The sequence below is a fragment of the Thunnus maccoyii genome, chromosome 23 (assembly GCF_910596095.1).
Source record: "Thunnus maccoyii chromosome 23, fThuMac1.1, whole genome shotgun sequence".
NCBI classification, from domain to species: domain Eukaryota; kingdom Metazoa; phylum Chordata; class Actinopteri; order Scombriformes; family Scombridae; genus Thunnus; species Thunnus maccoyii.
The window spans coordinates 22,824,402-22,837,843 of NC_056555.1; the positions used below are offsets into that span (position 1 = coordinate 22,824,402).

Sequence of the window (13,442 nt, forward strand, 5' to 3'; positions counted from 1 at the left end):
GAGTGACAGAGTTGGACAGTCTAGCATTGCATCATTATCAGGGAAAACAGTAGACAGTCACCACATAAGATTACCCCAGGAGATAAAAACATTCCTGATGTAACTTAAGAGCCGAAGTCATCACAGACTCCAGCGTCAGTGTCAGAGCTAACAGAATAATAACGTTTTTGCCTGAACTGAAAAGAAACAGATTTTATTTTTTATTCTTTACTGTGAATGCTGTTTCTATAAATATCTCCAGACCCCCTGTGTGACATCACCATATGATCATGTGACCCGTCTCAGCTTCTGTTTGCTCAACACAGAAAACACAACAGCTAAATATAGATCCTCATTACCCAAACACACACACACACACACACAGCAGGAAGTTTGCCGTTGTTTCCTTATTTCCTTCTTTATTTAGCCAGTCAGTCCACTTGTTAGTTGGTTATTTAGACTTTATTGACTTTATTATTCTTTTTCACAACACTGTCACATCACAGAGAAAATCAACATTACACTTTACACATATCATCACACAAGAATGACAGGCAAACAACATGAAAACAAGACTCATAGTTTCTTCAGAGAGTCACAGTATTTAGGGCTGCTGTGGCTGCAGGCATCAGGCTTTTGTCAAAGTGAGCCCTTCTACACCTCGGGGACCTGTACCTGCACCCAGAGGGCAGTACAGTGTAGTGGTGATTAATGGGTGTGTGATGTCCTGGGCTATTGTATTTGCAATGTGTGTGATGGCCTTACAGTTGAGCCCTGAGAGATTGGGTGTGGGGAGACCCACTATCACCTGTGTGGGAAATCCCCTGAGATGACATCACACAGGTACAACCCTGCTGAACCCGCCCCCAACTAAGAGGTAAACGGACTGTGAATTCAAGTGTGTGTGTGTATGTGTGTGTGTGTGTTTGCTCTTGTACTTCTATCTTTGTGAGGACCAGATGGAGTTTTACACCTTGAAGTGAGGACATTTTGTCTGCTCCTCACTTCAAAAGTCTAGTCTAGTCTTTTACAATTTAATCAGGACCAGGAACAAAATATCAGTACACCAGTATCAAGTTTCAAACAAGTCTTCCTGCATAGAAATAAAGGCTGACTGTCTTTTTCAATCCATAAAACTATTGTTTATTTGCTTTGTACTTGATTATGGAGATATTCTGTGGTGTCATTTTTCAGTTTTTCTGTGATTATTGTGGCAAAAAAATTTTTGTTAATTATTGCGATTGCAAAATTGCAATTTCTTGGAGGAACTGATTTTTGGCCATTAAGTCATATCAATTCAATTTTATTTGTATAGCCCAATATCACAAATGAAAGATTTGCCTCAGGGGGCTTTACAGTCTGCACAGCAATACAACATCCTCTGTCCTCAGACCCTCGATTCCAATAAGGAAAAATTCCCTAAAAAACCCCTTTAACAGGGAAAAAATGGAAGAAACCTCAGGAAGAGCAACAGAACAGGGTTCCCTCTCCCAGGACAGACAGACAAGCAATAGATGCTGTGTGTACAGAATAGAACACAAATTACAGAATACAGTATTGACCAGGATAACAAAATTATACTGGATTTATAATATATATGAAGAATTTGATGAAGAGGACACCAAGCAGCTTCCATGTGCCACCAGAACAGAATAGGATCTGAGCCACACAACCTCCATGGAGACCTGGCAGGAGGACAGACTACACAGGGGGGAGACTTACATCATCATAAAACCATTCACATACACAGGAGAAGAGCAAAGAAAATGAGAAAAACACCATTCAGAGACAGAGACATGGGTGGAGGCTGAACTCCTGCAGGATGGGGAACCAGATCCAAAACCTCAGGAAATGGCTCCGACAGCCAGGGAAGCAGAGTGGTTCCAGGATGGGCACTGGTCCAGCAAGAGACGCCTGAGAGACAAGAGAGGACAGGAAGAGAAAATAGGGAGAGATGAGAGAAGGGCACACTGGAACAAACAGAACATTAAAGAGATGCAATTGTTATCAGAACAGTTGCAATAAACAATAATCTCGTCTGCAGGACAGCGCTTGGTAAATTAATTGTGACAGAAACCATCCCGCCGTGCAGTAAAAGGTCATGAAGTGAAGGTTAAGGCAAAAAAATGAGTTTTGAGTTTAGTGATATGGGATGGGAACCACTAAATGTCAGACATAAATGCTAGATGATTCAACTTTGGAACAGACTTGTGAATATGCCTGAACAGCGGCTCACTAGTAAGTTTTTTAACTGGGACATTTTGCATGGATACCTCTGGATTAATGAGGTGAAATCCTTATTTTGAATGCCTGAGTCTTTTTTTTTATTTTCCAAAACAAATTACAGTGTAATATTCATGATGCCCTGTACAACTGTTACTGATAGTCTGTTCATGTTTAACCTAAATTAAGAACATATTGTCAGTTACAGAGTGGAGCCTTATGTGATGCAGAAATTATCCAAAGGTCCATTTTATGTTTTTTTGCTCATTATATGATGATTTAAGGGCTACACTATTTATTAAAATGGCTTTAATTTCTGATAATTTTTTTCTGGATGAATGATTATAAAACCTTAATCTGTCACTTTCAGGAAGTGAACCTTTTGTGTGGCTGATTGTATTTGTTGAGTTTGGTACAGAAGACACAGTTCTTTGTTTGCAATGTAATATAAGAAGTTTTATTCTTGTCTACGTTTGACAAATATTTCACCACTGTAGCTGCATTTTGTTATCTTCTAAGTCCATGTGGGCTGGGCAATGGTATATGCATGACACAATAACTAACTAACTAACTAATCATCCTCTTGTTAGCAAAATGACCAAACTGCATCCCCCTTGTTAACCTGCCACCCCTCCTGTCCATCCCTCAGTAGCAGAGACAGTGCAGGGGCAGAGGGGTTGTTTAGTTGAATATGTTAGTCTAGTGTGCCATTATCTGATTGAGGTTTGTGCAAGTTAGAATCTATGGCCCCGACTATGGCTGTGAAATATCAGTAACCTAACTGTGCTGTGTATTGATAAATCCATGGCGTTGTCCATGGTGCTGAAGTAGCAGACAGATTTGCATATACTCTATAGAGTAGTGTCACTTTCATGATCAAATTGACAAGTAGCAAGGTGTAGTCACGGAAGAGCAAGAGGATCATAGAGACACACTGCTGTCTGTAGTGTTCCTATATTTCTATGATCATTCAGTAGCATCTGTGCTGCTGAAAATACACCCCAAGACCAAGCCACCTCTGTAACAAAATATTTTAGGGGAGACATGACTACAGATATAGTTTTTACTTTACTGGTTCAGTTTAACCTGGGAGTGGAACAGGTAATTGTCAAGGGAGTAGCAGGAAATGGACCCAAATGCAGGACAAAACAGCCAGAATGAACTGAACAATGTCTCTTTAATAAAGATCCAGAAAAACGGAACAAAACAAAACCAGATGGAACAGAGCAGAGCAAAACTGAGCAATACAGAACCAAGGGATCCAAGAAAAACCAAACTGAAAACCAGGACTTATGTAAACTGAACTAATGAAACAACAAGGAACAGGTGGCAAAACACAGGGGCAGGCTGAGCTGATTGGCTGGGGAGGACACAGGGAGCAGAGCAAGGCTAACGAGACTGAATGCAGGGAAGTTGTGGAGAGAAAAGCAGTCTGGGAAAAACAAGAAAAAAAACCCAAAAGGCAATAGCTGCTCTGGGCTGAGGGCAAAATAAAAAACAGAACTTCATCCATGAGTTAAATAAGAGTCTACCATATAATCATGCACTATCCTCTTCGTATATAGACCATCATTCATTAACTGTCTTGGAATTACATAAATATAACTTAAATAAGTGAACAAGTCACACTGAGCAAACACAGCAAATAAACTTCAGCATTGCATTGCCAATCTAGGGACCTTTACCATATAGACCAGAAACATAAACTGCATATTAAGGCTGCACGTGACAACATAAATTGGACTGAAAGACAACTGTTGCTCTACATTTCAGTTCACTTTTGCACTCAGTTACTATGAGAGTCAATGTAGCAAGCAACAGCATCTCAAGGGGCCCTTAAATATAATCTGCAACAGTGGAAGAAAAGTCTGACGGAATCTGGTGGACTGGTGGATGATGGCAACTAAGAGCATAGAGCCAGACCGTGAAAGAACCATGACAGTAATGTGAATGGTGAAGTTAACCTGCACTGACCACACCATGCTCAGCTGCTACAGTTACATAATTCAAGATAAAGTCTGTACCATCAAAACCACGCTTTGTTTAGAAAAATAAGCATTATTAAAATGCTTAATGTCCACATTCAGTAAAAGAATAGGCCTATGCACAATATGTTTTTAGCCTGATAGAAGTTCTATTACATTGAAATTATAAATGCAATTATAATATCAAGAATTAGGCTAGGCCTATATGATTAACCCTAGGGTTAGGGTTATTACATTTAATGTAATTACATGTAATTACATTTGATTGATTTGATTTGTGATGTCTTCAAACTGTTTATTTAGTCTGATAACAGTTTAAAAACCTACAGCTAATCCACATGTTGGAGAGACTGGAACCACAGTTTGAATTAAGAGTTTTAACTGGAGAAAAGAATTAAACTATTTAACTACTTGCATGTTACCACCTCTAATGTCTAGGGGAACACAGGGAGTAACATAACCAGTTTACTGAAAACCCTTGGCGAATGAGGCTGCTGAAACACTTTCAAAGTGCAACAAGGAATACCATTTATGAACAAAAAAAGATGATTAACAGTGATAAACTGACTGAAATAGCAGCAGAAAAGGAAGCAAATAAGGTGTTAGGGTCTCCAAGGCCAAAACAACAAACAAAAACCCAACATTAACTAGAAAATAAAGTCTCACTTGGTCTACAGAATTGGAAAGAAAGATAATGCTAAGCTCCCTGGATAACCACAAAAGAGGAGAAAAAGGAAAATGGCAGAGAACCCCTACAAGGCTTCCTGAAAATTACCTACAAGTTACATGAATGGTAAACAGAGCTGGATCAAAGTGCTACCAGCAGCACAGAGTATGAACAACAGCAAATAAACTGAACAGCAGCACCAGCCCAACAAGCAGCTCAGTGGCCAAATGGCAAGGAGCACTGATTCAAGGGGTTGATATACAGCTCCACTGACGATCAGATGAAGTTTTTGTTTCAGCTGTAATTAAATAATTAAAAACAACATAATGCATTTTTATTCACAGTTAAATGTGTGGCATTAAAGACAAACATATATAAAGCCTCCCCACCCCCAACACACACACACACACATATACACACTCATTCTGTGTATACACAGACGTAGGCTACACATGGAGCTGAAACCAAACCTACACCAGTGAAAGTAGGTAAGTAGGTCTCGTCTACTTGTGGTTTCTGCAGAGTTCTGCACCAATTTAATATTAAAATCATTCAGTGTATGTGTGTGTGTGTGTTTGTGTTTCGGGGGGTGGGGGGGGATCCCCTTACTCCTGCCTCACCAAACAACACCTAAAACTTAAAGATAGATTATGTACTTGCAACTTCAGTCACGAAAGGTCGCATGGAAGTGTAGATTCAGAGTGAAAAAAACAACACAGTGGGCTACGTTGGTGGGGACGTGTTGCCAACCGCAACTGCTCCATATCATTTGAGTCTATGTAATCTGATTGATCGAAAATTAGTAATAAATGTGCGGCAGGGAAGTCCAATTTGAGCTCTGACAGGTCCACCATTCTCCATTTTGTGGGCCTGGTCTTGAAGAGGGACTCTGTGTCAAAATCTAGTTTGAAGACTTAGAATAGTTTAAGTTTTTATTGAGCTAATTTTTTGTAAGGTTGTGTTTTTATATATTCGTCTATCAAACTGCACACAGACAACTAAGGGACAGATCGTATTATTCCATTATTCCGTTATTCAGTACTGTAAGGCTGCAACCAACTACTGTTTTCTTGATGGATTCAGTGGTTCATTGTAAAAAAAAAAAGCAAAAAAATTGTGAAAAATGCTAATCATTATTCCCTGATGCCCAAGTTTTGTCTGACCAACACAAAGATGTTGAGTTTACTGTCATGGAGAACTGTGAAAACTAGCAAATATTCATATTTGAGAAGCTGCTACCAGAGAATTTTTGCCTTTAAACAATGACTTAAATGATTAATCAATAGCAAAATTGTTGCCATTTAATTCTCTGTCAATCAACTAATCGGTTCTACCATCTATAGCAGGGGTCTAACAACAAACTCTTGCCCCTGGACCCTGTAGAAGGTTTATCTAGCCATGTGTGTTGCTTCAGTCTGAGTAACAGATCTGCTGCACAGTGGTTTGTAGTACTCAAAGACAGCATTATAACTCTAAACAGTTATCACAGTGACAATTATTTTACCTTTCGTCACAACAATCATGAAGTAAACAGCAGAAATAAAGCGTTCATGTTACAATGTATATGGCTGGCCAACGCACAACTTGTCGGATGACGACACATTGCATTGCAGCAAAAGTTACCCCCAACTTACGGAAATGATAAATCTGTTGACTCAAAATGATGTGAAGGAGACGGATGATCACAGATGATCACCATCCACACTGCCTGCATTGGAAAACAGTGAACTCCAGCTTTTTGTAAGTTTAGCCTAGTTATAATATATAAGTCTTTATTGACTGGAGATTTACACATCACTAAATTGAAACCACACAAACTAGTTCTTACTGTACGAAATTGGTTGTTACTAAATATTTATAGCTACTAACTGCAGGCCAATTTTTTTTTCCCAGGATGGCAAAGCCATGACCCACCCAACTCTGTCTCTGATTGGCTACTACCTGTTGCCTTCATTGGTTGAGTTGGTCAGGTTTAGGTATGGGAAGTGGGATTGGTTAGGGTTGGGTTAAGAATATAGGGTAAGCCAATCAGAAGCAGAGTAGGGCAAGCTATGACTTCACTATCCTGGGAGAAAAAAATATCGCTAACTGCAGGTGGAACTGTTGCTAAGCTAGCTGAATGAACCAACTGCCAAAGCTAACATTAGCGTGCTAATATCTACCTATTATACCTATTTAGACTAAGGAGTAAAAGAGAGTTTATTTTGCTTTTTGGCCCTAAAACTGTTATTTTTGGAGATTATGTTACACCTCGTAATGCTACAATGACTAGCTAAGACATTTCTTAAGTTTTAATGGTGTTACCTTATTCACTAAATTGCTAGCTTGAAACTAGCAAGTAGCTACAAAGAACTTTACACACAAACTTATATTAGAACCAAATTTATTTATTTTCAAGTAAATCCTGTAACACACAACAGTCTGAGACATTTAAATACTGTAACACCCTCCATAATAATCTGCCATACAGTAACATGGCAACAGGATCAACACCAGAGTCATTCCAGCTCAGGTATTAAAACATTTTGATCAAAAAATAGATCTATAACTGACTCAATCAAACATCAATATAAATATTGTATTTTAATATATTTTTTAAAATGTTAAATATGTTCTCTAATTAAATAGATCAATAAATAAAAGTATAAAAGTTATTGGTATAAAAGGTGATAAATATGATCAATAGAAAAGCATCCGCATTCAGTAGAAACAGTAGAGGCATCAGTGTGCAGCAGCTGCGTTGTCGTTTTACGGCTGAACACAGAAGTCCTGCAGGTAGGTGAACAGGATGTCGATCTCTCCCACTGCTTTGATTATGCCTTGCTGGCCCTCCATCTGAAACACATAGTGACACATTATTAACAATAAAAGCACACATAATACCTTCGGTCAATTTAAAAGATAAGTCTGGTGATATTCTGTATTTTTCATGAAAAGACCAACAACAACAATTAATTGATCCTACAAATAAGTTAAATATATTTGTAAGGTGTTTTTAACGATTTACGTCTACAGGAACCAACCAGTTTGAAGCTAAGAGCCATAGACAGAGTATGGTGTCACTCAGAGCTTCAGTTTTTAAAATCTTACCTTGAGCTTCCTGCGAAACTCCACAGCGTGTTGATGGTCGCGGTAGTGAGCCACTTTCTGTAGAGACAGACAGGTATTGTAGGTTGGCAACTGTTATCTTTTTCATCTCGTCCTCTCTGTGTGTGCTGCATGTTTGTTTGCTTTCTCGTAGCGAAACCACAGAGAGTCGTTATCGATTTTAAGATCAACCACACCGCCACCACATATATACATGCTGCAAACACTGCATATTTACCTCTGAATACCTCATATTCTTAGGATGGATTGGCAGTATTTAGGAAATGTACTTGTACGTTTGTATATTTATTAGATTTTTAGGCTCAACAACAGACTTGTAAAGATGCTCAAAAACTAATTAGCTGAGTTAATTTACCTGCTATATGAATCTTAAAGGAATAGTTAGATTTTTGGAGGATTTCTTGCCAAGAGTTAGATAAGAAAATTGATGCTACATGACTGTATGGTAATTTTGAAGCTACGGCTAGCTGCTGGCTGTTTCCCCTGCTTCCAGTCTTTATGCCAAGCTAAGCTGACTGGCTATTGGTTGTAGCTATGAGATTGTTATCAAACTCATGGCAAGAAAGTGAATTAGCAAATTTCCCAAGATGTTGAGCTATTCCTTTAACAATCAAGATGTCATTTAACAAACAACTCAGTTAAAACACTCACGCAGCCTTGAGTCTGCAGATCCTCGCTGACACGGGTGAGGTCAGTCCTCAGGCGGTGCATGCTGGCATGCTGGTTGTCATGGTGAGGCAGGATGTTGTTCAGGTAAAAGTCCAGGATGTTGGCATGGAGGCAGCAGATTTTCAGGTGGTCCTAAAGTAGGTCAGAGGTCAGAGATCAGAAGGACTAACACCCGCTCAGCTTCCAAGAACATTACTTTGAAATGTTTTAACTTTTTTTTTTGTTTGTTTGTTCTTTTATGAGAACGTTATTGTTGGACATAACTTTGGAAATTTCTGTCAATAAAAAAGTAATTCCGCGAGAATGTTCAGAAACAAATGTCCTCAAAATATATATTACAATAAGAAAATGACATCTTTTCTTGCAGTAACCGGGATTATGCTTACTTTGGGAATTAGTCTGGTGTTGGTCATGCCCTCCGTCTGCATACTCTGAGCCTGAAGACACAGAAAGACTTATTAGCATCATGTTTAAACCAGATGTACTTCATGGGGAGACAAACATGAGGCATCGGCTAGAAGTTACAGAATAAGATTAAGGGCTGAATTTGAAAGAATTTTGAGATTTAAGACAGATTTTTGAGTTGGAATTAAAGTGTTAAATGCCGAAAATACTCACGTGTTGTGACACTTCACGGACAGCCTGGTATGTCTCGGGGTCTTGCAGCGGTGCACTGAGTGCCTGATTCACAGGGACCGCCGCTGCCTGCTCGGCCCAGCCAACCAGAAGCAGCGGCAGCAGGATGAGCATGGCAGCGGTTGAACGGGGGAAGGAGACGAGTGCGGAGACCTTCATCATTCAAGTAGATGAATTTATCTTTATCCTTTAAGCTTGAGGAGAAGTGTTTTCACCTGCAACACAGAAACAGATGGTTAAATATGACAAATAATGATAATAATAATAATAATAATAAGTAATAATCAGATTAAGGTGAATCTTCTCTCTGTGTGTTCCCACCTGTTAGTGGATGCTGTTGTGAAGACGTCTCTCTGCCTCGTCTCTTTATACAGATCAACCCTCCGCCCCCTCTGCAGAAATATAGGACAGGTAACCATCCAAAAAACCCCAACACACATACACACACACACACACACAGGTCAGTGCTGAGCTGGTGCAATCTGTTACTTCACTGTTTACCGTCACACACTTACAAAAAGAGGAAATTAATTTGGTCAAAGTGTGACGACATTAATAATGTTTGTCATCACTCTGCTAAAAGCACATTTTAATAGTTCTTCTCCAGTGACATCATTTCCTCATTTTTATGTGTGTGTGTGTGTGTGTGTGTGTGTTTGTGTACACCCTGGTGGATTATGAACTGGAAGTCCACACTGTTAAATAAACTTCCCTGAGACAAAAATAGAAAAACTCGTCCAACCAGTTGATGATAGTAGATTAATTTGTGTCATATGACACAACAATTAAACACTTAGAGCCAGCAAATTATGTAATCATCTGTTAAATACAGGGCTCTTCAGATAATTATAATAATGTGTACTGTAATGCTTCAAGAGGAGAGGTCTTGTGATAAAGAGGAAGCAACTTTGTTATACTGTACACAGCTGCAAATGGAGCCGTTTTTTTCATATGAAATACTAATAAATTCTCATCGTCTTTTAAGTGCATTACTTACAAATATCAAGGTGAATGTTAAATCCAGTGAAACATGTGAAATTGCAGTTCCTCTAAGGGCCCCTAGATGATGCTGGCTCCAGGAACACTTACAACTTCTTTTCCTGAAATCCAATGTTAATATATTTTCTACACAAAAACATATGTGCTCTGTAAGTAATCTCTTCCCTGCTGATGTTTGTCTTGTGTGGAGATTTTACCTCTTAACGACAGAATAGGAGCAATAGTTTGGCATTTGAGGAAATACTCTTATTTGCTTTCTTGCCAAGAGTGAGATGAGAAGATTGATACCTCTCTCATGTGTGCTAAGTATTGAGCTTTATGCTAGCCTAGCTTAGCTTAGAATAAAGACTGGAAATATGGGGAAACAGCTAGCCCGGCTCTGTCCTAGCTCCCAGTTAACATGTTGTATCTTGTTTGTTTAATCCAAACAGCATGAATTTGTTGGCTTTAAAGGTGCTGGTAGGCATATTTTTTAAATTGCTAGCTGTTTCCCCTGCCAGGTTTTTGAGAAAAACTAACCGAACTCCCGGCTTCATTTTAATATTTTCCATACATACATTAGCATGGTGTCAATGTTCTTAGCTAACTCTCTAAAAGAAAGTGAAAAAGCATATTTCCTAAAAATGTTTAAAACCCTTATCTGCATGGATCCAAATGTGCATCTTTGCAGAAATATAATTACAGTCTTAGTTGAAAAAAAACACAATTGCACCATTTTAATTAACTAGCCTGAAAGCAACATCATATCAAAATTGTAGATCTCTGACTTTAGTTAGAAATTCTTCGACATTTAGCAGTTAATATCAGACAGAAATAAGCAAATGCAGGGCAGTTATGTAACAGCGGACTTTATCAGGATATACAACTGCATATCTCTCTGTGTCTGCAGATAATATCCCCCCAAGGGAAGCTTATAAATAGAGAATAAAAAGTCTCTGTTGTATCCAAGCTTTCTGACATTAGTATTTCCCTGTCAGTATTTTCCTGGCATTTTTTTCCAGCTGTGAAGGATCAAGTGGTTGTGTCATTTTTCTGTTTATTTTTCATTTATTGTGTTAGAGGTGGGTGTGTGTACCCCTGGGAGACTGATAATAGAATGGATGACTTCACCACAAAAATTGACCTGCAGACTTCCTTCTGACTTTTATGAACTTTTAATTAAAATTTCATGTATTTATTTGAAGCTTTTTATTCCCAGTCAGCTCAAACTGAATCAAAATGCCTCACGTAAACCCCCCCCATTAGAATCACTCATTCTGAAAGAAATCTCATTTTGAATGGTCATACGTACTCGTTTCCTGCAGATTGTGACTAATGACAGGAAACAATTACTCTTGTAGCAGCATATTCTGATCAAACTGCTGCTTCTGCTGCTTTTAGTTCAGTAAAAAAATGAATTGGTTCCTTTATCTCATCAAATTCAATCATTTCTACATCATGTAATGTTGCAACATGTACAGATTGAGGAAGAAGCAAACTAAAGTGGAACACCCAGTTAACAATGAAGGGGAAATGACCACATTCACAGGCGGATGTGAGCGGTAGCGACTAAGAAATGCACTGCTGGAAGTTTGTAAGATTTTACATCTCTGTGAAATTCTTTTTGAATCACAAAACTCTCCGCTGAGCATGCTCAGAAGATGTTTGGGAAATAATTCAGGAACTTTTTCTTGCACCCAGAGTGATATGAAACTATGATGAACAAGTAATTTGATGCATTTGGTATCAGAAATCTGCAGGCTGTCAGGCTTTTAGTTAAAAAAAATTAAATATTCAATGTGACCGGAATTCAGAATTCAATCTGTTGCCCTCTCAGTGAACCAGGAAACTGTTTTTCTCCTTCATTTAACAAAAATAATCATCATGAATCATCTGAGAAGTAATGTGAGAAATCATTTTAGATTTGTCACTATAAATTGATACATTTCAATGTACGAATTGGAGGAAATGAGGGAGGGTCCAAGAAATCACAAACACTGCAAACAGAAAATGCTAATAGCTAATTCAGCCCACATTTAATGGCGCCAATTCACCAAATTGCAAATAAATATAAGCTTAAAAAACGGGCTTAAATTGTAACCCACAATGTAATACTTCTTGTTTGCATCCCCCAAAGTATTATGGGAACTGTAGCTAAAGCTGAAACTGAAGCTGAGAGCATGATTATCCCCCAAATTCAAGTAAAACAAGGAACAAAAATTAACAACAGGGGTGACAAAATCCATGATTATGAACTTTTTTCAATATTTATGACATCACTTATGCTCAAATGCTCTCCTCTGTCCATTCATATACAGATATTTGTAAAGTACAAATATCTCGAAAATGTATTCAAGTATAGTGTATACACATCCCAAAACTATTTTTACCCACCAAATCAAATTGAGAAAAAAAAATCAAAAGGTTCTGTTTGATTTTTTTTAAAAAAAACTATTTAGTGTAAGTTGAATGTAGCTTGGAAGTAACATCTTGTAAAAACAGGTTTCACCATCCAAATTAGCTAAAACTTTGACTTAAAACTTCTTTAGACTTACATTTTTTTGACTTTTTTCTAAGCAGGAAATTGTTAAAAAATATATGCAGATACACATTGTAAATCCAAACGAAGGTGCCAATAATTAAAACAATATTTGATGCAAAATATATACAACGAGAAAGATGCAACATAACAAAACAAGTCAAAATGTTTTCTTTTTCAGCCAATAAAAAGACTTTTATCCATATTTATAAAGTCATCCATGCCTTCATATCTTCACGCTTTAATTATTGTGACTCATTATATTTTGGTATCACACAGTCTTGTTTATCAGGACTCCAACTAGTTCAAAATGCAGCAACAAGAGTTTTGATAAGGTCAAAAAAGAGGGAACATATCACACTCGTTGTTGCCTCTCTGCACTGGCTACCTGTTCGCTACAGAACTGATTTTAAAATTCTGTTGTTTGTTTACAAGCGGTTAAATGGATTTGCCCCCTCTTACGTTACAGAACTCAAAGTGTTATGGGGAAGGGGCTTTCTCTATTGCCCCCACCATCTGATTCTCCCCCACTACTGAGATTTTCAAGCGTCATCTTAAAACATACTTCTATTCATTAGCCTTTAACTGTGACTAACTTAATCCAGCTCAGATATTTTTCCTGAAGTCTCTGTAAGTCTGTCTCTTCCCCCCCCCCCCC

The 13,442-nt window shown here is 38.1% G+C and overlaps 1 protein-coding gene across 1 annotated transcript; it reads right to left on the minus strand.

The window, feature by feature from the left end:
- Positions 1 to 7,277: 7,277 nt before the first annotated feature.
- On the minus strand, positions 7,278 to 10,306 carry LOC121890415 (interleukin-22-like). The gene is made up of 7 exons (XM_042402648.1): positions 10,265 to 10,306; positions 9,589 to 9,659; positions 9,250 to 9,482; positions 9,018 to 9,068; positions 8,614 to 8,763; positions 7,945 to 8,001; positions 7,278 to 7,689 (listed from the first exon to the last, which is right to left on the minus strand). Exons 3-7 carry the CDS (start codon positions 9,427 to 9,429, stop codon positions 7,603 to 7,605), a joined length of 525 nt encoding a protein of 174 aa, XP_042258582.1. The 5' UTR covers positions 9,430 to 9,482; positions 9,589 to 9,659; positions 10,265 to 10,306; the 3' UTR covers positions 7,278 to 7,602.
- Between the last annotated feature and the right edge of the window lie 3,136 nt (positions 10,307 to 13,442).

What these genes read in the sequence shown, in the direction of transcription:
- LOC121890415 (XM_042402648.1), bottom strand. Translation starts at nt 9,429, where the DNA reads ATGATGAAGGTCTCCGCACTCGTCTCCTTCCCCCGTTCAACCGCTGCC. An exon ending in ACACCAGACTAATTCCCAAA is followed by an intron (nt 8,764 to 9,017) that starts GTAAGCATAATC and finishes GACCTACTTTAG; the next exon opens with GACCACCTGAAAATCTGCTG. An exon ending in AGTTTCGCAGGAAGCTCAAG is followed by an intron (nt 7,690 to 7,944) that starts GTAAGATTTTAA and finishes TATGTGTTTCAG; the next exon opens with ATGGAGGGCCAGCAAGGCAT.